The 25031-nt window shown below is 42.8% G+C and overlaps 1 protein-coding gene across 4 annotated transcripts in view; it reads right to left on the minus strand.

The window, feature by feature from the left end:
• Positions 1-643: 643 nt before the first annotated feature.
• Positions 644-25031, minus strand: part of IL1RL2 (interleukin 1 receptor like 2) — a 44102-nt gene continuing 19714 nt past the window's right edge. For 3 of the 4 annotated variants that reach the window (XM_072844418.1, XM_072844419.1, XM_072844417.1), the window contains exons 7-11: positions 20054-20183; positions 19151-19287; positions 17262-17405; positions 8198-8359; positions 644-6615 (exon numbers count right to left, since the gene is read on the minus strand). In XM_072844418.1, the coding sequence (XP_072700519.1) occupies positions 6251-6615; positions 8198-8359; positions 17262-17405; positions 19151-19287; positions 20054-20183 (938 nt within the window). In that variant the 3' untranslated portion in view covers positions 644-6250. Of the gene's footprint in view, positions 6693-8197; positions 8360-17261; positions 17406-19150; positions 19288-20053; positions 20184-25031 lie in introns of all 4 variants that reach the window. The other variant, XM_072844420.1, reaches the window with a different exon arrangement.

A 25031-nucleotide genomic window follows, 5' to 3' on the forward strand; every position in this document is an offset into this window, starting at 1 on the left:
GCAAGTGGCAACTGTTGTTAATAGGAGAGCCTCTGAAGGACAAGAGCCGGGGCTACAAGATCTAATTTCCCTTCTTAAGGGGAAAATCTTTCTCTCTCTCTCTCTCTCTCTCGTCTCTCTCTTTCTGTCTCTCAGATCAGATGACCAGGGTTTGATTTTATTAAAGCAAATGACAGGATGCCTGGGTGGCTCAGTGGTCGAGCATCTGCCTTTGACTCAGGTCATGATCCCAGGGTGCTAGGATCAAGTCCCACATCAGGATCCCCAAAGAAAGCTCCTCCCTCTGCCTGTGTCTCTGCCTCTGTGTCTCTCATGAATAAATAAATAAAATCTTTAAAAAATAAAATAAAGCAAATGGCAGCACCCCTTCGAAGCTAGCTGGGTATGGAGGGAAGAAGGGTTCCCATCTGTCAAGGGCCCCAGAAGAATTCCATCTGAGATAGGTGGCCTCCAGCCATTCAGACCCAATGCTCTGCAGCTGTGAGAGCCAGTGCGCATCTCCTCCCTCACCCCCGACACTTACGCTAGATGTCATGGATTTGCCATTGATAGAAGACTCTTTAATTCTAAGGAAACCAGGGTAAATTTTTCTACTTTCTTGATTTTCCAGACATAGCCCTGGATAAATCAACCCAACAAAGTGTGTGTTGAAGGAAAGTTTATTGAAAAATGAATCGGCATCAAGAGCCAAGGAAAGGTCAATGGATTCCAAAGGCTCTGAGGGACAGTGGCCCCCAACCCCATGTAGGTCAGATGGCTCCTTATAGTTCTGTGAGGCACGCCGAGCACTTTCGCCTCTGTGTCTTCATCTCGTTTGACCTTCTGGGAAAAGACCAGACCTTCCTGGACCCTTATTTGATGCGACCCAGTCTTCACTCAGGACTTTCTCATGAATAGACTCATGGTATTTGAGGGGAGAAACCAAAGGAAGTGGGTTCTGGGCTGACTCAGTCATTATAGGAAGGTGAGCCAAAAGGTGACTGAGGGGTTTGGCACCTGTACTTCATATTTTCTCTGACCCATTCACCTCTCACCCCTGCCCCCAGGATAGCCTGAGGAGAACTGGGGCCCACACCCAAAGAATGGGGATAAGGCCCCATTTACCTCAGCCCCACCGTAGAAACATGAGAGAATTAGTGGAGGCCTTCAGCTTTCATATAATCCACCTTTTGTCAGTTATCCACGGACATCTAACCTTCTTTCTTATGCAGACTTAGACATGAGTCCATCAGCTGGCAAATGTGTCTTAACCTTCGAAACACCATTTCAATGGCAAAGCCGAGCTAATTCAGTTATTTATATTTTTACCACACGGTATCCCGTTATCCATTAAAAACTAGTAGAAATTAACAATGGAATTGTTGAAACTAGTAAACTAATACTAATAAAATTGAGGATGAGATGGGCATCACTGAGTATTCAGAATGGCAAATATTTAGTATGAGGCTTAACACTTCTTGATTACACAGCCTAATTATGTATCTAAATACTGAGACTTAATGTCAAAGAACACCTACAAAGCAGTGGAAATGCACATTTTGGGGACTGATTATGGATGAGATGGAGGAACCTCCGTGGAATTCCAGCACCCCTTCCCTGAAGTCTCCAATTGGAATCATCCCATTCTCTGACATGAGTAATTAATGGTTTCTCCATTTTTGGCCAAGGCCCACCTACACAAACGCTACTTCAAGCCCTTCTCTCCCACCACCACCACCCCAACTGACAAGTGCCTCTGAACCTCTGCTACAGAAATTCTGGAAGGCTCTGAAGGAAACAGTCTTCAGGACAAGTTGTCAAGTCTCATTTGAGGAGTGTTCGGATGAAATTATGGCAAGAAGTGAACAATCCCAAGTACCATAACAGAGTGCTTGGAATCACAGCTGCTGAGTGTCTGAGGAAGAATTGAACATGGTCTGAGACATGATTGGACTGGCATGTGGCCAGGGGAGGAGTAACAGCACTGTCCTCCGGAAGCCCAGGATAGGGACAGTATTATCAGTTGGGTCTCCTCAGCTCAGGTATTTCCTTCAAATACTCCTCTGGCCTGAGATATTGTGTGGTAGAATGAGTATGGCTAAAGGTTCCTGGCACCCACCTCCCAGGACCGGGCTTCAAAACTCTCTGAGCTCCCCACAATCAAGGCCAAGCAGTGAGTAAGGACAATAATCAAAAACTCCATTGGAATAGATATCCTGTGTGAATACCCAAGGATCAGGAAGGCTAGAGGTCCCTGAAAACATGGATGAGGATACATGGAAGAGGATACCAGCCAGCAGACAGGGCAGGGTGGTCTGGAAAGTTACTCCAGCCGAGTCCCCACAGCATGGGACATAGTCATAGACCCCAAAGATGCCAATATGGAGCACCCTGTCTCCAGGGGTATTTTTTTTGTGTGTGACTTTAAGAAGCTAGTAGAAAATTTAAGATGTTCCAAAACCATGAGCTCCCTAATGCAAAACATTCAGTGCCAATTGATTTTTTCCCCTTCAATTAAACCTCTTCCCCTGAATATCATGGCCAGAGTACTTTCAAGTATGTCCAATCTGTTCATAAATAACAACTATTTATCATACCCATACTCACATATGTTACATCTTTTATCCTCGTGTCATCCCTGAATGATGACAAGCTCAGAGAGGTTGACCAGATTCTCAAAAGCCCCACAGACAGTGGAAAAGTTGAGTTTCAAACACAAGCTTTTCCCCACGAGGCAGAGCCCCAGATCCCCAGATTCCCAAGTAGTGAGGCTCTGGGTAAGAGATGAAATTCAGTGAAATCCAATGCTAGATGTGATAAAGCTTTCCCAGGAAGGGACATAATATCCTCCATTGATGTCTCTCATCTAAAACCTCCAGCCAATCAGAAGGATCCATTCAAGAAAGGTAAAAGTTATTGAAGGAATTCTTAATCTTGAATGTTAAATTTCATGTGAATTTAAATGCTACAGCTTTGCTACCTGCTGAGCAAAAACAAGACCAAACAATGGGATGCCTGGGTGGCTCAGCAGTTAAGCATCTGCCTTTGCCTCAGGGCATGATCCTGGAGTCCCAGGATTGAGTCCCACATCAGGCTCCCTACAGCGAGCCTGCTTCTCCCTCTGCCTGTGTCACTGCCACTCTCTTTCTGTGTCTCTCATGAATAAATAAATAAAATCTTAAAAAAAAATACCAAATAAAACAAAAATATGTGCCCTCCTGACAAAGCCTTGAGTAAATCAAGGGAAATCACTCAGAAGTGATTATGTGTACTTCTAAAAGTCCATTCCCAGGTTTCTAGAAGTTAGTTCCAAAGAGTGGCAGTTGTCACAGGACTGAGAGGGTCAGAAAAGTTGCTGTAGGGTAAGAGCCACAGCACAGTGAGAAGGCAGAGTCATCTGTCCCAACTCTGCCATCAAGTATTTAGTTTACTCCTTTCACTTTTCGGGATCCCATCTGACTAGGATCTGTTTCCCAATCTTTCTCACATCACAGAGCACAGACTGATAAGGCCTACAGCTCCAGACACACTGTGAGGAAATATCTCAAGAGTAACTGTCCTTGAAGACCTGCAACTCATTTGTGGCGGACCAGTAAGGCAGCCCTGGGCTACATGATGACTAAAATAGGATGAAAATCTCAAATCTGTGTTACTTTCCAAACAACTTTCAGGAGGACCCCAAAAGGCTCACTCAGTACATTTATCACTGGACCTCTACATAGAGTCCCATAAAATTCTGAGATCACATCTTATAAGTACAGAAGTGAAAGTCCCTCTGGGGAAGGGGTCCTTTTCTCAGGGCCTGTGGACCTTTTTCTCCATTGAGGAGTTTGAAAAATTCTGTCAACCTTCTCAAAATGCAGTCAAAATTTCATGTGTATGTGCATTTTTTTTCTAGGGAGATATACACATCATTATATCAAATTATCAGAAAGGGCCACTATTTAAAAGGACAGAATTTACCAAGATAAGGCAAGCCTTATCCGTCTTTTAATACATGTGGCTGTATTGTACAAATCCTGATTCAGAGCACATGGTCTGTCACTAAGAGAATATATTCAAGCCTGAGAACACCAGCACCATGTCCAAATACATAAAATTCACTTGTTTTTCCAGCTGTAGGTGTTTCCAACCTACATATGTAGGTTCCATAAAAGGCTGGAACCCTTGAGAAAAGAAGCTTCTTCCATAGGACACAAAACATATTTGATAACAATAAAATTGCAATGTGCTGATTTAATTCATTAATGTTATCATGTTAATACACTTTGGCATGCTTTTAAACAAAAAGAAACATAGGGCACATACTGGAGAGGAAGGAAGTTTTTGACTTAAAAAATAATTCCAATTAAAAAAAATTCACCAATACTGCTGGCCTCCCATCTGCCATAGATCTTTTTTTTTAAGATTTTATTTATTTATTCATGAGAGAGAGAGAGAGAGGCAGAGACACAGGCAGAGGGAGAAGCAGGCTCCAGGCAGGGAGCCCAATGTGGGACTCGATCTGGAGTCTCTAGGATCAGGCCTTGGGCTGAAGTCAGTGCTAAACTACTGAGCCATCTGGGTTGCCCTGCCATAGATTTTCAGAAAATATCTTTGCCTCTGATGGAATGGCTTTTTTTTTTTTCTGATAGCCTCAACTTGTGTAGATATAGTCATTTGTTTATAAAATGTTAGTCACTGGAGAATCCTGGAGAACCTTTTCCTAAAATTCATAGGCATGCTGGGATGGCCTGACAGAGGACACATTCTATGGTCTCACCCTGTCTCCTGACTCATGGGGCTGCTCTGCCTCTCTTCATCCTCTGGAGAGAAAGGGCTTGGAAAGAAGGGGGAGGCTGTAGGGGATGGTTTCCACATAAGACAAAGTGAAGAGCAAAGTGCCTTCTCCAACATCAACAGCGATCTCCAGGTACTAAGCAGAGAAGAGAAATCTGAGGGGTGAGGGGGAACAGAATGAGGAACACATCAGAGGCCTATAAAGGAGGACACAGAGCTAACTGTTTCTGTTCCCTTCCCCGCCCCCCCCCCGCCCCGCCCCACACACTACTCTTTCCTGCATGCTGGGGTCTCTGTTCTCCCAACTCATTCCTCCTGCTCCTCTTCTCCCTTCCCCATCTCCTATCTTGCCCATTGGTCGACCCCCATCCAGCCTCCATGGACACTTCATCAGGGCCATGCTTTAGTTTGGGCCACCATCATGAGATACCACAGGCTGAGTGGCTTATAAATAACAGAAATGGTAAGGGACTTCTTGGGGTATCTTCCATGAGAGTACTATTCATGAAATTTCCACCCTTCTGACCCGATCGCCTCCCGAAGGCCCCAGCTCCCAAAACCATGACATTGGGTGTTAGGATCGCAACATGTGAATTTGCAGGACACAAACATTTTGACCACAGCAGGCCACTTGTTAGGGCTTGATATCATCAACCACAGAACAAGAGACTTGGACTCTTATCTAAGCTCCTCAGGTCAGAGTCTTTGAAAGTCATAATGAGTTTACAGCTAATTTTTAGCATCAAAAATCCTTGGGCCTTGTTTGCTAAGCCATAAATTGACTTGTGATGAGGGGATGCTGAAAGATTAATTTGTTTCACATGGCCTAGAATTGCATCATGTCCAGGTGCTAACTGTGTCTCTCACATGTTGCTCAGAATCCTGGCGTTCATAGGCCAGCTGGAAAAACAAGTGAAATGTTACTTATTTTGATTTGACAGATAAAGTCTTTCAAGGGGGCCCAATGGGAAGGTAGTTAATGGGCAATCCCAGTGGGGCCACACTTGTATGACCTCTAAGTGACTTCCAGTATCAGTGTACTAAGATTGTGGTCATGAAAAAAGTGCTGTTCTCCCTGCCAACCCTCCCTAGGACCACACATTGCCTCCTGCCATCCCTTGGCTTCCCTATCTGGCCCCATGGGTGTCACACTGTGCACCAAACTTCTTGACATCTCAACTGCCACTCTATAATCCTCCCTGTCCCATCCCCCAGGGGCTCACATGCTATATCTACTTTGTGTTCAGGGAGGGTTCATCAGACCCCATAAGTGAATGAGGGCCTCTTGGAAAGGTGACATCTTCCCCTAAAGGAGCTCTGATTAAAACGAGCAACAGACAGAGGCCCTGTTGCAACAAGTACACAATGGCAAGCTTCAAGTCGTCGGCCCAAATGCAATGCATCCTTGTCCAACCGTGAGCCACTCCATGCTGCCAACACCATCATGGGTAACCAACCCCACACCGGCCCCCCACTAGCCAGTCATGAGGTGTCAGGACGTGTGCTTCAGCAGCTGGGCAGAAGATGGTGGAAGCCTCTTGGGTGGCATGTGATACCTCACTTTTTTCCAGAACTTGGTCTTTGCACACTGTGACTGTTGGGTGATGTCCCCACTCCACTGGATGGCCCCGTGCTTCTGCTTGATGTACTGAATTGACTCCGGCATGGCTGTGTAGTCCTTGACTTTCTCCAGTTCAATCAGAATGACTTTCATCCCATCCTGGATGAGTGCGTTGTAGACTGCAATTTGTTCTTCTGACATGTTCTTTAACAAGTCAAAGCTCAGGGATTCGGGAACTAAGATGATGATCAGTCTCCTGCACAACTTGATATTTTCATCGATGACATTGGCCACAGCTGGAAATAAAGAAGATGTATACTATCTCATGAGTGAAACAGCCTCAATTCATCTCTGAGAATATTAGAAATGGGCCCTGGAAAGACAACATGGACTTCAGAATAAATGTGACTTAGGAATGGAGGACAAAAGCATTTTTTTTTTTAACATTTATCATATCCTCTATGAAACCTTCCTGATTTTCCCTGAAGAATTGGTCCTTTGTGTTCGTAAGTCATATTTTTTGGTAGTTATTGACAGGTCACTTTCCTCTGCTCACTGGCTCCACCTCCAGACCACGACCTACTCAGAACAAGGATCTTATCATGCCTAACTTTGTGTCACCAACCTAACTAAAGGTCTAGTATATATTAAATAATGAGCACATTTTTTAAATAGATTTTAACAGGGAAAATATAGATAGCTCCAATGTTGTATTAATCTTATTTTGTGTTTTCCTCTTGTACTTTGTAGCTACTTAAATGCCCAAGATTTATAGGACTAATTTGAAACTAAATAACATTCCCTGAGAGTTCTTAAAATACCCAGCTATGGACAAAACTTGGTCTTTTTTAGCAATAAAGATTAACTTTTACTTCCTCCTTATTCTTCGAATACAAGACTAGACTGTGACCTCCCCAAGATCATGTTCTTCTCTTTGGTTTATTTTTACATTTTTAGTGCCTAGAATATTACCTGGCGCATAGCAGGTGCTCAATAAATATTTGCTGAATAAGTGAGTGAAAGAATATGCTGATGAAATGTGAGCTCTTCCACCTGTTTATGGCGAGCACTAGATCCAATTTTCATTTCCTAATGGAGGCTGATTTTATAACTTGAAAAGATGCGGGCTGAGATATAGTTGTCGCTCCCCGTGGATATGAGCAACCTACAAATCCAGCAACCTTTACAAATGACCCAGAACAGACCACTCTCAAATGTTGTACTCATGGTGTCCTCTTGACTAGTGGAGGATATTTATTTCAAATTTCAGCCATTTGTTGTATGGCATTCCAAGAAAGAAAACATTTAGGCCAAGAGGGAAACTTTATCTGTAGAATATCTGATATCCACTAAGCTCCATACTGGTCCCTGCTCAGGATTTACCTCATTTCATTCTCCCGCCCAGGTCAGGGAAGCATTCTCCTCCCCATTTGACAGATGAGACAACTGAGGTTCAGAGATGTCACCTGCATTGCCCAAAGCTGCACTCCTGTTCAGCAGGAGACGTAAATAAATAAACTCTATTTTATTTAGGTAGGAGAAGCCTGGGCAGTCAAGGTTTATAAAATCAGCATTAAACATGAGCTGATTTACATATTCAAAAGGATGGAGAATAATCAGCTGTTAGTCTCAAAGACATGAGAGCAAATGACCTCTTTTCTCCTTTTGGTCTCTCAGCCAAGGCTGTCATCCGCCACCTGCTAATGTTACTCACAGTGAGAATCACATTATTTCAACCAGGAATCCCAGTTATCCTGTTACAGGCCTGAGTCTCAGGGACTGTGGGCTGAGCCCCCCACCCCACCATTTGTAAAGTGAAGGAAAAAAGAATTTCCCTTTCTTTTTATTTGCTGTTCTTCCATCTCACTCAAAGCATACCTTGTCCAGGAAACTCATCCCTGCCAAATATGAATAACTTATATCCACACTGCCTCTCCAGCACCTCGGGCAGGATCTTCAACACCAGCGTGTCCACATCATGGCTCTGGATTTCTCCTTGAGGCTTGGGGTATAAGACATAGGCATCATACAGCTTGCCATCTGAAAAGGAGAAGGCATTATTCCTAGCAAATTATCTTATTTTAACAGAGCACAACTGAGTGGCTACCGTGATGTCCTCCTCCCTTGGGTTCAATGACTTCAGAGCGCCCGGTGGGCTGACCTGGTGCCAAGCATTGCCACACCAGGCTTCTCATTTTCTCAACACTGAATATTTCACTTCCTGCTCTTCTGCTTGCGTGGTTGGTCTTTTTTAGCAATAAAGATTATTGCTGGGGGACAAGCTGAATGCAATTCACATCTTTGTATTTCGATAGGTAAGGTGTTATTTTTTCCCTCCCTTTGGCTTCTTTGAGGATTTTTTCCCTTATCTTCGATTCTTTTGTAGTTTGAAAATGATATGCCTAGCTTTTTGTTTGTTTCTCCTGTTTGGTATTCTCTGAGCTTCCTGGATTGCGGTTTGGTGTCTGACATTAATTCGTGGAAATTCTCAGTCATTAGTGTTTCAGATACTTTGTTCCTTTCTCTCTTTCTTCTCCTTTGGTGTTCCCATCACACTTATGTTACACCTTCTGTGGTTGTCCTACACTCATTGGACACTTTGTTCTCCCCTCCTCCCCAGTCTTTGTTCTCTTTCTTTACATTTTTGGAGGTTTCTAGTGTAATATCCTCAAGCCCAGAGAGTCTCTGCTCAGCCAGGTCCACCCCACTAACAAACCCATCACAGGCAGTCTTCATTTTTGTTACAGTTTTTTTTTTAATTGCTAGCTTTCTTTTTAGATCTTTTTAGGATTTTCATCTCTCTGCTTATATCACCCATCTGTTGTTGTATACTGTCTGCTTGTATGCATTAGATCTCTTGGCATACTTACTGATCATGGATGCTTTAAATTTCCAGTCTGATCATTCCAACATCCCTGCCATTTCTGGCTCTGATGTTTGCTCTGTCTCTTCAAATTGTGCATTTGCCTTTTAATATGCCTTATACTTTTTCCTGATAGCTGGATAGAATGTACTGGCAAAAGAAAGTATATGGATGCCGATACTTGGTGTCCCTGTGCCTGATTCAGTGGTTGAGCATCTGCCTTTGGTTCAGGGAGTGATCCTGGGGTCCTGGGATCGAGTCCTGCATCAGACTCCCTGTGGGGAGCCTGCTTCTCCCTCTGAATGTGCCTCTGCCTCTCTGTCTCTTATGAAAAAGTAAATAAAATCTTAAAAAAAAAAAAGAAAGTATAAACTGGCCTTTAGTAACATGGTGATGAGGTGTGTGGGAAGGGGAGGGTATGGTCCTGTGATTGGCTCTTTTAGTGACTCTGAACTATGAACATCACAAGCATTTCCCAGTTTTTTATCCCCACTTAGGTGGGGCAGGATGGCCAGATTGGGCTGGAGTTGGGTATTTCCCTCTGCACAGGTCATTTAGGCTCTGATAATACACTAGTGGGCAAGGCTTTCATTAACTAGTTTATCCTAAGGGCAGACCTTGTTAATAAGAACAATGCTCTAGGTAGGGTATTTCAGAATGATTTTTCTACTCCCTCTGCTGGAAGCACAAGGAAATTTTTCTTTTCTTTTTCTTTCTTTTTTTCTTTTAGATTTTATTTATTTATTCATAAAAGGCAGACACACAGGAAGAGGGAGAAGCAGGCTCCCTATGGGGAACCCAATGTGAGACTCGATCCCAGGACCCTAGGATCACACCTGAGCCAAAGGCAGACGCTCAGCCACTGAGCCACCCAGGTGTCCCCAAGGAGACTTTTCTTTGATATTTATGGTCAGAATCAGGTCAGGCTTCTAGGGGTAAAACTCATAAAGTGTGGTTTTTGACCCCTTCTGACTAGGTCCCCCTAAAGATTTTAAGTCTCAGATTTGTCTACATTGAGCCTCCAATGATTTGTCAGTTATGGTTGATTTTCCTGCCCCTTCATCTTTGACCTATGAGGAAGATGGTCCTATCCCTGTTACATAAGAAACACGTCTCCAAAGTCACACAGCCCCAAGTCCAACCTGACTCCTTTGACTCTAAGTCCACCCCTCCACATGGTGAAAATGAGAATTGAAAGCAGGAGTCTCCATCCATGTCGCTCTTGATGGGTCCTGTGCATAGGACTGTCATAACTGCACCAGGCAAAATGGGCCAAGTCTCTCGTGATTCAGACCACCCATGAATTTCATCAGTGCAGCTGCACACAGCATTGTAGAGACCAAGCCTCTTAGCAAACTCCAGGAATCTGCTGTGCAGTACAGTGAGGTCCAACACAACAGCCCATTTCGTCATCACCAAAATGATCCAAGCACTCATTGAGCAACCCACCACATGTAACAGTCACTGTGCTCACCCCTGTACAGATGAACAGGACTCAAGGTCTAACTGGAAAGACCATTCAGAGACTTGGAAGTAAAAACACGGGGTGCTACAAAGATAACAAGTGGCTGAATGAACCGGAGAGACAGAAAGAATCCGAATTCGCTGAAGCTCTTGAGGAAAATTCACAAAGGATGGAGGCACCTCCTGGATTTTAAAGGGTTTGGGGGGAAATGAGACACTAGAAATGGAGGGTAAAGAGGCCAACAAAGAGAAGAGCTTGGATAGGGAATGCTTATACTCTGCTCCGGGGTCATAGAATGAGTAAGAAGCTGTAGCAGGGCTCAAAGGTTTGAGTGAGCCTCTATTAGAAAATGTGATCTAAAAAAAAAAAAAAAAAAGAAAAGAAAATGTGATCTTTTTTGAGCTCCAAGCTATTTGAAAATTCACAGCCAACCTAATGGGACTCAAGAGGGAGCCATTCCTTTCTATTCCCTTTTTCTGAAAGTTTGTTTGATTGACCAGACCTGAAAAGAGGGCTGGCTCTGAACCCTACCACCCCCTGCCCCAAAGAAAAAAAGTAAAATCTTGTATACTTCTAGTTTTTGTCTAAATAATAGTACAGATGGTCCCCAACTTCAGATGGTTAGACTTAACAATTTTTTGCCTTTATGATGGTACAAAAGTAATACACATTCAGGAGAAACTGCACTTCACATTTTGAATTTTGATCTTTCCCACATGAGTGATGTGCAGTCCTATCCTCTCTCTGATGCTGGGCAGCACAAAAAGCCACACCTCCGACTCAGCCAGGCAATCTCGAGGGTCAACAATCGATATACTGACAACCATCCTGTACCCACACAGCATGCTGTTTCCCACCTTCAGGGCAGTATTCAATCAATCGCATGAGACAGTCAACACTTCATTAAAAAATAGGCTCTGGTTAGAGATTTTGACCAACTGTAGGCTAATGTAAGTATTCGGAGCACGTGTAAGCCAGGCTGGGCTAGGCTGTGATGTTCTCTGAGTTACCTGCATTGAATGCATCTTAAACTTAGGAAATTTTTAAACGTATGATGGGGTTATCAGGATATAACCCCATCATAAGTCAGGGAACATCTGTAGTTATATATGTACAGAACTTCAGAGTTTATGTGTAGCCTTTTCTCATTCCGTAAATTCTCACACCAACCACCACTGACAACTTTTGAGTCTCTGCCCACCATTCCTGGCCATCCTATGGGAAATGGCAATGCACACACATGCGCACACATGCACACCCTTCCTCAGTCTCCCCACCCCCTATCATGACAGGAAGCCATGTGGGAATGGGGGCTCTTTTTGGAGTGGTTCCACCCTCAGTGCAGAGCAGGACCTGAGACAGAGGAGGTTCTATCGGTAGTTGCCAAATGTCTGAAAGGAGCTTGATTTTAAGAGGCTCAAGGAGGTTGTTATATCTACATGGGAGAGAGAGAAGTTTTAGACCACGTGCAAATTCAGCTTTTTAATAAATTAGGGTCAGAAGGCAGGTACCAAAGGGATGATCGTTAATTTGGGTCTAAACTCCTTCTGTAACATCGTCAATGTGACTAGTCCATACTGCCACTCCGTAAGTGGATATTCTTCTGAATTAAATTTCATGTCATACACATGACTTTCTAAAGCCAAGGGAAACACGAAAAATACTTTTTTAAGATTTCATAAAGGTTTTGTTTTTAAACATTTGAGAAAAATTAAATTTCCTCACTTAAAAATATGATGATATTTATCCTTTTATGATAAAAGGTTGGTTGAGCTGGTACTCTCCCTGCCACATAGCAAAGCCTCCCCAGTAAGTACAGTATTTCTTGGTCTATAAACTGTAGCAAGCATCCGTGTTCATCACCACCTCTGTCTGAAACCCTGCCATTGGTATCTCTCTTCTCTCAAGCTGTTTCTGTTTCTCATTAAAAAAAAAAAAAAAAAAAAAAAAAAGGAGGGGGGAAGGAACTGTTTGTTGAGTGAATTTTCCCTTTTGACAGTGTTCCATGTTCCCTGTTTTTAAACAGGGTGTCTGAAAATAGAGGTGCTCCATGGTGTGCAAATGCAGACTCCGAGACAGAAGAGATTTGAGTAGCAAGGGATTCTCAAACCTTTTAGAAAATCAAACTATAAAATGTTCCCAATTGTTTGGTCATCTTTTTTTTTCTTTCTATGCTCTGGAGTAGAAATGTTACCTTTGTGGCTTGTTCTCAAAATGCAGTGGGTTCTCGCCAACTTGCAAATGATCAATTCCTCCTTTATTGACCAATAGAGCAAAAAAAACAAGCTATGGCCATTTAGCTTTTTGAGTCGGCCTGTGGTTTGGAAGGGCGTTCTAAGACAACTGCCTGCCAGCACATCACGGCTCTGCCTGTCACGATCATGGTGAGTGTCACATTTGTACCATCGAATCACATGTAAGGAACTTGAGGCAGACAAGGCTGTGCTATTTCTCTGGTCTTGCAGCTGCCAAGTGCACAGCCTTGGTGCAAACCCAAGTCCACCACTCCCTGTGGTGTGGCTGAGATGAAAATCGGGAGGAGGAAACTTCACAAAGTGTGTATCCTTGATTAGTCCTGTGCAAGTGTGTTAGACGGCATTTAAAAAAAAAAATAGCCTCAGCAGTATTTCCAGTTCCACATGCTCATTCAGAAGTGACCACACCCCCCTCCACACACACACACATACACACACAAAGAGGTGGAATCTATTTCCACTCCCTTAAAATTGTCTAGGACTCTGTAGCTGCCCTGACCAGTAGAACTGACATTAGAAATTTAGGATCTGAGTCATAAGAAAAAATACTGCTTTTCCTGGCTCTCTTGTTCTTGGAATGCTAGCGCTTGGAAGCCAATCAACCTGCCATGAAGAAGCCCAACGTAGCCCACACAGAGACCGCATGGAGTGCTGCTGGGGAAACTGAGGCCATCAACTGATAGGCAAAATCAACTGCCTGTCCTCCACCTGGGTTCCCAGACATCATGGAGCTGGGACAAGCCATCCCCACTGTGACTGTCCACATCCTGACCCACAGAACCCACCAGCAAAATAAATGGTTGCTCTATGCTACAAAGCTTATAGGTAATTTGCTTCCTGGCCATAGTAACTACAAGAGCAATTGGGAAGGTAACAATGAATGGCATAGATAATGATGAGCTTGACATGCCCCCCAACTGTCTATTTCACCCAGAAAACTGTAGAAATGTAGCCCTACTAAGAAGTTCTTTGAGGAAATGGCCTGGGGGCAGATACTCCCACAGCCTGCCTCTATCTAGCAGTGGGGTGAGGTTTATCTAGGTTCTAGCCAAGCTCCTTCTATTTCCTGAGGGGATTCAGTCCTATTTTTGATAAAACATCTGCATATGCCTTTATTGGCCATTGGCAGAAATACAATGTATTGTATATGTTAAGGTTTATGAGAGATTGCTTTTAAAGATTATTCTATCCCCTCTTACTTTCTTTTCTTAGGTTATTGCTAAATTTCAAAAGTAGTCAAATCGGACCAATGGAAAAATCAAACAAAATCAATTTGGCCTTCACATGTTTTTGTTTTTTTTTGTTTTGTTTTGTTTTTTTTACCTCAACTGCACGAAGTTTGGCATTTTAGCCCTAACATGGAAGACACTAGAAGAAAAGCCACATTAAACACGCTATACATTTACCACAGGAATGTTGTTGTAGACAAGATTCATTATGTTCATTACACCCTTTAAACATAAACTTTTCCTTGGAAAATTGTCCCAGAAAAAGCCATGTGCTGTCATGAGTAATTAAAGGGTATTTGTGAACAGCACACAACACATCCTGTCATTGCTTTTGCCTTTACTTCTAAAGCCAATTCATCTCGAAAAAGTGTCCAAGATTTGTGCTTAGTCCTATCTCCAAGCTTCATTTCACCATTTTACCTTCTGTTCACTCCACCTTCTTTTTGTTTTTCATCGTTCCATTCTAGAGGCATGTTCTCCACAAACCTGTTCGGAAGGTAGTGAGACATATGCAAATCTCCCCAGGAGATGTGCAAGCTCACCCTTGTATTTTGGGACACACAAGCATACCTAGAAGGAGAATTTTTAAAGTAGCTCCTATAATTTACTGGAGAACATACAGAACTCGTGGAGTAGGACTGTCAGTGACTCAACAAAACTGTGAGCTATTGTATCCACCTATTACTCATGTTACAAAGCATAACTAATCCAGTTGGAGAAATGATTTACCATAAGAAGGACACAATTGATCGATTTCCTCATTTGTATTTGCCACCCCTTGCTCCACAGTTTCCCCAATAAGCCAGGAAATATCCCCCAGGATCACAAGGCTGGAAATAGCACCCGGGACAGATCTTAAGTCTCATCGCTAGCTCATTGTCAAAGCCAACACTCAGACAGGAATTACGGGGTAGTTCTCTAGGTGAAGCTGCAGAGATTTAGTCATAAAGTACACAAGTACTTATCTGAATTAAGGGGGAAAAAAAGAGGAACCCTGGCTGACTGTGAGCCCCTATGTCCAAATTCGCAGCCTGAATTTGGGCTGGAGCCTGGTCTCAGCAGAGGGTGGGGCTCCCTGTGTCTCTCATCTGCTCAGCTCTGCTGCTCACCCCCTGCTTTGGGGTGAATCACTATTCCTTCTTTCTCTTCCTGCTAAACTCGACCTCACCAGCAAGCAGCTGCACAGGCCCTTGGCTCTCATGCTCCTGGGAGTCATGGTGAGTCAGGGAGTGAGACACGCACCAGGACCAGAGATCTGGGAACACCACTCACGCCCCTGCAGGTTCCAGTCAGTTGATAAGCAGAAAGCCGGCGGATTGCTCACACGCCTGTGTCAGAAAAGATAAGTGGTGGTGCACTGGCCTCCTCTGCCACAGATGCAGGTGGGAGCATAGCCACGGGGAGGCTCTGCGGGGACCCCCGCCCCAAAGACAGACCCCCACACACACCCAGCTGACTGTCCACAGCACTAGGCTGCTTCACGTTGCACTTGATGTGCAGTCGGGTTTCCAGGACTGAATTTTGCCCTCAAAAAAGAACGCGTTGCCTCCTACATTGCTCAATGACTGCCAATTTTGAATTCTGAAATTGAACTTAAAAATAAAGCCCAAGTTAGGGCATCTGCTGCAATTTGCACTGTGTGTTGTATATGCAAACCTGGCACCTGACGTGAATAATACCCTTCTTAGTGGTAGGTACTAATAAAACGTGTTTGGACACCCACTTCTCTGAATTCTAGCTCTTGTCCACATTGCTAGTCTCTGGATTTGAGTGGCGTAAATGAATTTCCATGCACATGAAATGCATAGACTTCTCTCAGCCATGTATTAATTTTCCATCCAATCAGGGGACATTAAAGCAGACATAATACTTTTTTCAAGGCCTTAATAGATCACACCATTCTGAGACAACAAGAAAATAGCACAGACTTTTAAAAACCACCATGGTTGGCAGGGGTGGTGGTTCAGTGGGTTAAGTGTCCGACTCCTGATCTCAGCTCAGGTCTTGATCTCAGGGTCGTGAGTTCAAGCCCTGCATCGGGGCTTGAAAAACCCCACCACCTTGATGGGAAGTGCCTATTCCTCAGTTTCAGGATCACACTCAGGCATTTGTGTGTTCAGACGTGCTGCCAGGACGTCTGCTGAACAGACCACACTGAAACCTGGGGCAGAGTGGCAGAGGCAGCTGGCTCTGGCCCTCAGACAACAAGATGCCCCTTGTGCCCCAGGTCCTTGCTCAGGGTGTTCCTGGACTTCAACTCAATTGTGGCTACAAAACTCTGTGAGGCAGGGTCTGGTCATTTTCTACCCCCCACCCCTTTCCTCTGTCCCCTCTTCTCTTCCTCCCTTTCCTTCCCTCCTTCTTTCCTCCCCACCCTCCTCCCTTCTCTTCTTTCTTCCTTGTTTTTTTCTTTCATTCTATAGCCAATACTTCCTAAGATCGTATGGAAGTAAGTGGAGAACCAGACGCAAACCCCAAGTTTCTCTCCAGCCTTGGGAGTCAGGGACTTAAATCTTCCAGGCAGAGATGCCTGGGTGGCTCTGTGGTTGAGCACCTTCCTTAGGTGCAGGGCATGATCCCGGGGTCCTGGGATCGAGTCCCATATCGGGCTCCCTGGAGAGAGCCTGCTTCTCCCTCTGCCTGTGTCTCTCATGAATAAATGAATAAAATTTAAAATCAATCAATCATTCCGTCAGGCATCAAGTACCCAGTCTAGAAAGAGCTGAGCCACAGGCAGCTCATCACTCTCCATACCATAAACTCTGCTTCTACGCCCACGGTGTTGAATATGTATTGCAGATGGAGAGCACACTGTTGCTCTAGGAGAAGCTGTCTTCTTTGGCAAACAGCAGAAGATGTGAGAACCTCTCTGAAATGGTCACAGTGGGACCCAGAAGATGATGTGCTCCTGCTACTTAGCAAAGATTTGCTCAGCCACGATTAGCCCACAAGCCTCATTTGACTAAACGATCCTGGTGACCGTGGAGATGTTCCAGGGAGAGCCCTTCTTCCAAATTTGCCAACAACTCGAAAGGCAAGCTAGTAAAATAGGATCAAGTGTATTTACAATGGTTATATAGATGAGCAGATGCCAAGTAGGAGGCATTCTTCAGTGGCTCCCCACGCTTACCTTCTTTGGTCCCAGGAGAATGGCAGGCACTCCGATACCAGAGTACAATGTCAATCTTAAAAATGTTGTAGATGTACGTGACAGACACCACTGCACCTACCAAGGCGAGAAGCCCTCCTATCAAGTAGGCTCGAACATCTGGAGCTACAAAAGACAGCAAATAAATATATAAATAATCAAATGATAATTATAGTACAAAGAGTCAATTACATACTTTACTTTTTACAGATCACGTTACAAACGCCAAATGGAAACATATTAGAGGTCAATGAGGATACTGCTTACATTTTTTTTTTCTGGCAGTTAAATATGATAGGTACATGGGAATAGAATAATCTGGTGTGGCCCATGAATTTTAGGAAGCAAATGTGCCCTTGGGAACCTGGGGAGGGCAATTCTGCAGAACCCCAGCTCCCGGGGGTGGCTACGGCGTGACTCCGGTGCATGAGGACTGCTCACCAAACACCCACGGCCAGGTCTCACTTAGCCAACATTGGACACTCTAAGGGTAAAACCTGAACACACTTATTGGAAGGCCCTCCCCGGTGGCTCTGTGGCACAATCCTGATTATTCCACTGTCATAACTGCTCTCACGGGCACTCAGAATTGAGCAGCAGGATGCCCGTCATAAATAAATAGCCATCAGCTGCCTCCCCTGAAAGCCAACTCTGTCTTCTCCATCAGACCAGCCGCAAGCCAGGGTCCCCCCTCATTCTCTTTGTGCCAATAAGGTCTCAAAGTCCAGGCCAGACGCCTGTCTGCAAGGCACAGCCTCAGAAAGGGAGTCTCCTCTGCTCTGCTTTGCAAACACTTTGTGGAGTGATTATGGCAAAAGCAATGGGTGGGAGATGACCAAGAAGCAGAACCGGTTCCTCTGGAATGTCAAGTCCCAGCAAACAGGCTCCTACGGGTCCCATGGAGGAACAACACAGCTTTCTCCCTTGCCGCAGCCCAAACCGGTCAGGCCATGGAAGGAGGCTCTAGAACTTGAAAAGTGGAAGAAGAACAGAGGAAGAGAAAGTCTCTCCATTCTTAGAACCCACTGCACACACCACTTCCTTCATCAGCCCCTTCCCAATGCTTTAGTCTCCACTAGAAGGTGTCTATGAATGGGGGTGTGGTGGGAGTGGGGGTGGAGAGAAGGGGAAATTCTCTTTTCTTTGAAACTCCCCAGAGCACATTCACTTACAAAAAAAAAAAAAAAAAAACTCCCTAAAGAGTTTATCAGAACCTGCCCTAAGTCACATCATGTGGCAAATGGTTTGAGGTCAAAGATATCCCTATGCACTACTGCACATCTTTAAATGAATGGCATGAAAAAGCATAATAACTAAAACACATTCTGGGTCAACAGAAATAGCAATCTGTTGATTAAGTCCCAGCACTACTCCGCAGATCTGCTCTGCTCTTCTCTGCGTGCGGGTGTCCAATCCCATCCTGACCACCTGTTCGAACCTCTAGCTTCTCACTGTTAGATGGATCTGCCCTTCCCTCCCATCCTCCACTTCTCTTTGTCCTTCTCCAGTTCTTGGAACCACAATGCCATCTATCCCTTGGGGAAGATGTGGGTCTGGGAACCTGTAACATAGAGACTTCAGGGATCTTGGGAATGCAATGGTCACGATAAGAAGACCGTGTCATGTAATATTTATGAGACTCATAAAGCCCCTGGTAAGTAGACAGGAGTGATGGCTGGAAATTCTTGAGTTGGTCATTCATTGCCTTCCGGAGCATGCCCCCTCACCCCCTGCCTCTGCAAATGAGCTTAAAACCATCAAATTCCAAACAAGAAACTCATGCCTGAATATCACCTTCCTGCCTCACCCCCAATGTCTCCTTGTCATCATTTTGAACCCTCTGAACGGCATGTACCCCACCAAACCACTACCTGGGAGTTTTAAGATAAAGTATGCTGCTGACACTCCAGCATGACAGATGAAAGGGTGGCCATAATCTTCCATTTTCACTTCCAAGAAGGTTATGTTCACTGTGTAAAAAATATGTTTCTGAAAAGGAATGTGGGATCTGTAAAAAAGAGAAGCCAATCAATTATATGTGAGTCACAGTTACCCAACACAGTGTATCATCTTCAGTCTTGAGAATAAAATTCTCTCTCCAGGGAACACTTGGGGCCATCCTGTTACCCTGAGAAGGCTTCACACACTAGCTCAGCGAGGTGCATGGATTGTGCCGTTCCAGATCTTTATTTTCTTCTGGACTGTGACAGACGGCATCCTCAGCCTTCCAGAGCTTTCTCCTGCTCCTCTCTACTAATCCTCACTACCTTGCGGGACTCAGCACAAATTCTTCCACCCTCTGGCCTCACTCGTCTTGCTTTACGCCACCCAATTCGTGCCACCACAGATTGGCTTTCTACCATGCCAGTAGCCAATGATGAAATCCTGTCTCCCCGCAAAGTCCCCAGGCTGCTGCCTGCTTCACTACTGAAGTCTTGAAGATCTATGGCTCATGATAAAACCAAACAGGAGTGAGGCTGGTTTTGCGGAGTAGCTGTGAGTAATGGATTTTGGTGTGTGAAGGCCATGCTTGATGCTTTGCCTTCTCTGTCTAACTAGGATGTAGGAAGGATTGAGAACATGAGCACCTCACACTTCTCTGAACCAGGTGCTCTGCCCCGCATAGCCCTGAGGAGATCTTAGAGAGACAAAGCCAAAAAAAGTTAGGAGGCGTCAGTGAGAAGCATTTTTAAAAAGCAGGACTAGCACCAATGTAATATAAGTGAAGGAATTCTTGCCAGCTTTTAGGGAAGCCTGAAAAACCCAACACCTACTCAGATCCTTCTCTGATCCGTTTGGATTCATTGTAGTAATCATCCACTAAGGTGTTATTGACTCTCCAGCATCGGAGATTTGTGTTATCCCTTGTGTCTGTGATGTTGCAGTCCACAGTAAGGGCGGAGCCTATAAGAATGAATTCATAAATGTTACATGAAAAGCCTACAAAAAAAGCAATTGATTAAATAATATTCTGAATATCTTTTGATTATTAAAAATTCCCCCTGGAGGTCAGTGCTCCTCTATTTTATTCTTTCCCTGGACACAGATCATAAGGGACAAATGACCTTCCAGGGTGTGTATCTGTAAAGAGATATCCACATGCTGCCAAATATCACCAGCTTCTGGCCGATGACCTCTACAATATCAGGAACACAAATACTCCTACCAGTCTTAGGAAACTTAGCAAAGAACTTTGCAAAGTATTTCACACATCATCTCCTTCAGTCTTTTAATCTTCAAAACAGTCCTATAATCAGGAAAGAGGAGGTACAGCAGTGTCCATGTTACAGATGAGAACACTGAAGTTCAGACAGATTGGTAACTTGCCCAAGGTCACACATTTGAGAAGGAAATGAGACATGAACCCTGGTTTTCTATTTCTAAATCCAGTGAAATTTCAACTTCACCAATTGTGACTCCTATCCTGACTCCATCACACACATTCACAAATTATATTTAATAATTTTATATTTTTATATTTATTTATTTTCTATTTTATTTTGCTCCATGGGCCCAATATATTCCATCTATTTACTCTACCTTAAAAAAATACTGTATTTCTACACAGTATACTTCGTGTTTCTTTATTCTAGGTGGAAATAAGGTGTTTTTTTTTTTAAATCGTAAACTATGACACATATGTACTAAAAAAGTATAGAAGATAAATGTAAAAGACACATCCACACCACCTTCAGCCCAAGAAAACAGTATATTGCCAGAACTCCAGAAGCCTCTCACCAGTCCCTTGCCTACTTTATACTTTATCGCTTACCCACTCATACTTGAACTGTAGCTTCCATTGCCTCACATTTTGTTTGTGATGCTCACCCATGCCGCTGCACGTACATGTGCTCCAGTCAGAGAAGAGAATATATTAGTATTTATTTGGCTGCCGCTAGGCACACATCTGCATCGTTGTAGTGTTTGCCTCAACGAGTACGATTGCTAGGAGCTCCCTCCTGCGTGCCTCCTGAGGCTCTAGTGAACACCTTTCACGTTTACACACCCGTGTACATGACGGGTACACACACCTATCTACCGGTAAAATTGGTAGATCATAGATGACACACGTACCTTCAACTTTAAAAGAGAGGCCGAATTGCTTTCCAACGCAGTTGTACCAATTTACACTTCCACCAGCAGTATGGGTGAGTGCTGGTTACTTTACACACTCAACAGTGTGTAGTGTGGTCAGTCTATTTTTGTCATCTCGATGTATGTGTGGAGACATCACAAAGTGAATTGAATTTGCATTTCCCTAGATTGCACCTGGTCGAGCACTTTTTTATACTTTCCCTGGCCATGTTGATACCCTCTGTTGTAAACTGTCACAGCGTGAAGTTTTTTTTTTTTCTAGAAATGCATCGTTTGGACTTCCATATTTAGATCTATAACTCACTTGAAATAATTTTTATAAGTAGTGTGAGAAGGGAGTCAATTTTTCTTTTATTTTGTATTCCCTCCCATTGTCAAGTTCCATTTATTGAAAAGATCACACCTTGCCTGGAGCAGCATTTGCTTTGCCAAAATCAAGTGCGTTATATGGTGGATCTATTTCTGGGCCTTCAATTCTAACCAATGTCTATCCTTGTGTCAAAACTACACTGTCTAAACTATGGTAGCCTTTTAATAAATCTTGAAAGCTGGTGGTACAGATACCCTCAGCTAGTTCTTTGTCATTAAAAATGTCTTGACTGTTATTCAGTCTTTTTTTTTTTTTAATTTTTATTTATTTATGATAGTCACAGAGAGGGAGAGAGAGAGGCAGAGACACAGGCAGAGGGAGAAGCAGGCTCCATGCACCGGGAGCCTGACGTGGGATTCGATCCCGGGTCTCCAGGATCGCGCCCTGGGCCAAAGGCAGGTGCTAAACCACTGTGCCACCCAGGGATCCCTGTTATTCAGTCTTTACCTTTCCATACCAACATTATAATCGACTTATCAAATTCAGCAAAAAATAAAATCTGTTGAGATTTTGGCTCTCCTTCAAAACAAAGGAAATATGTTTAATAATTCAGTCTTGAGTATGCTGTTTCTTCTATAGGCTTCTAAAGATAAATTTTTAAAAATCTGATGAAAGACATTCTCTTACATTCCTAGTTTTAAAAGTTCTTTTTTTTTTAATAATAAATTCCTTGTTCAGGTGTTTGAAATGACTTTTTGGTATCTACAAGTGTATTATTTTTTCTCCATTAGTTTATTAATGTAAAATAAAAGGATGACTTACCTAATGTGAAGCAATTTGGCATTGCTTCAGGTATGCCCAACTTAACTGCAATGTATCACCCTTTGGGTTTGCTGTCAAATAAATATGCTAATAATGTGCTTAAATTTTTTCATCTATGTTGATGAATGAGATTGGCCGGAAACTTCCTTTGTAACAACATTTTTGTTGGTTTGAGTGTCAAGATTTTCCTGACCTAATAAAATGAGTTAACGGCGGCTGTTTCTTCTTTTTCTATGCTGTGAAACAATTTGTTTAAATATGTCAAATTTCTTTATTAAATGCTTTGCAGAATTCACCAGGAAAGCCAAGTGGATCTAGAATTGTTTGTGACAAGATTTTACATTTACAGTCATATGCCTATTCTGGAATCTGTATGTTCCTGTGCCAGATCCTATGCACTGGTTTTTAGGGAAAATAGCCCACTTCTTTTTAGATTTTCAAATTGTTTGGCGCTAGGTTTTCCAGAACATTCTTTTATGATCTTTCTCAACTGTATATGATCGATGGTGATGGCCTCTTTTTCCTTCAGATTGTGCCTTCCTCCCTTTCTTAATCATTCAGGGGGTTGGCAAATACATTCCACTTTTCAAAAAAACAACATCTTTCTCTGTTCATCATTCAATTGCATGTTCATTTCCTATCTCACTATTTTCTGCTATTACTCCTCACTTTGTTTCTTCCATTTCTGTTGGATTTATGTGCTTCTCCTTTTCTGTCTTCAGGGGTGAGCGTGCAGCTCATGGATATTTCAACTAACTTACTTTTCTAATTGAGACTATCAATCATGCTCTGAGCAAATCTTTGTATCCCACCAACCTTGGTGTAATCCTTTCATGAGTATTCATTCTCAAATTATTTTCTGATTTCTATTTTTATACATGGGCTAGAGGGTTTTTTTATATGATTGCTCTCCAACCTATACAGTTATTCTAATTGTCTTTTTATTACATATTTCCAACGTCAGTGTCTTATGTCTGAGAATATATAGTTTACATGATTTCAATCTGTTGGATTTTTGCAAATCAATCTTTACAGCCAATACATGGTCAATTTTATTAAACATTTCTCCTTTCTTTTTCTTTTTTCTTTTTAAAGATTTTATTTATTTGAGAGAGAGAGAGAGAGCACAAGCTCGAGGCTCCATCCCAAGACCCTGGGATCATGACCTGAGCTGAAGGCAGATGCTTAACTGACTGAGCCACCTAGATGCTCCTTATTAAACATTTCATTGTACTTAGAAAAAATGTGTAATCTATAGTGATTGGCCTCAGGACTCTAGAATATGAACATTAGGCCATTTGTTGGGCACATTTTGTTTGTCATGATAGGGTGTCTTGTTTGCTTTGTTCTACCAGCTATCTTACAAACTGCCATTATTATTATTCCATTATTGGTGTGGACTTAATTTCTCCCTGTAATCCTGACCTAACTCTCTCTCTGCATGTGTACACACACACACACGAAACACACACACACACTTTTAAGGCCAAGTTATTATGTGTCTACAGGTTCACAATTGACTTCTAATCATTATTAAGCATCTCTGTTTACCTCTAATAATGCATTCTACCTTCAGATCTACTTTGATATTAGCATAATTATGCCAAAGTTATTTTGGTTAGTGTTTATACCATATATCATTTTCTAATCTTTTCTCTTCCAGCATCTATAAACAGCCCAGAGTTATGATTTCTTCTTTCAAATCCAGTATGACAATCTTCATTCGGAGCATTTGGTCCATTGTGCAATCGGTAACAAATGTACACTTAAATCAACTATCTTAAATATTTTTTTATTTGTAGCATCTGTCCTGTATCAGTCTTTTTTTTCCTGCTGTCTTTTTATTCCTTCTTATCTTCCTCTTGATTATTTTTCATTGTTCCATATAACGCTGTATTTTTCAAATTATTACTATTTTAGGGTTACTGTAAATATTAAAACATAGATCTTTGAACTTATCAAAGTCTGATATTATTGATATTTATATTCTTTTCTCTAAGAGAATCTAAAGTCTTTGGATGCAATAGCAATTAACTTTCTTCCAGCATACAGGCAAATGTGGTTGTGAATTCCAATTTCATATATATTTTAAATTCCATAAACAGTCGTCATCATTATTGCCTTATGCATCCAAGATTCATTTGGATTTTTTCATATTTACGCCAACATTTGCTCCTTCCTTCCTTCCTACGCAGCTGATTCACAATCTGGAATCATTTCCTCTTGCTTAAAGAACACTGGAGTAGCTCCTTTAGTGTAAGACTGTGGTTGGCAAATTTTGCCACTTTTAGTTTGTCATATGTTCACTCACTATAAAATTAGCAGTATTTTTTTTTTCAGCTGACAACCTCCATTATTTCATGAAAAATTCCAACAGTGGGCGTATTGTTGTGCACAAAGGGCTTTTTTCCCTCTTTTTTCCCCCAACTCTTAAGATATTTTTCCTTTGTTTTTGTTTGCAGTTTCACTATGGTATTTCAAGGTGTAGCCCTGGTCTTATTTGTCCTGTTGAGTCTCCTTAGCTT

Source organism: Canis lupus, chromosome 11 (genome assembly GCF_048164855.1).
Source record: "Canis lupus baileyi chromosome 11, mCanLup2.hap1, whole genome shotgun sequence".
NCBI lineage: Eukaryota > Metazoa > Chordata > Mammalia > Carnivora > Canidae > Canis > Canis lupus.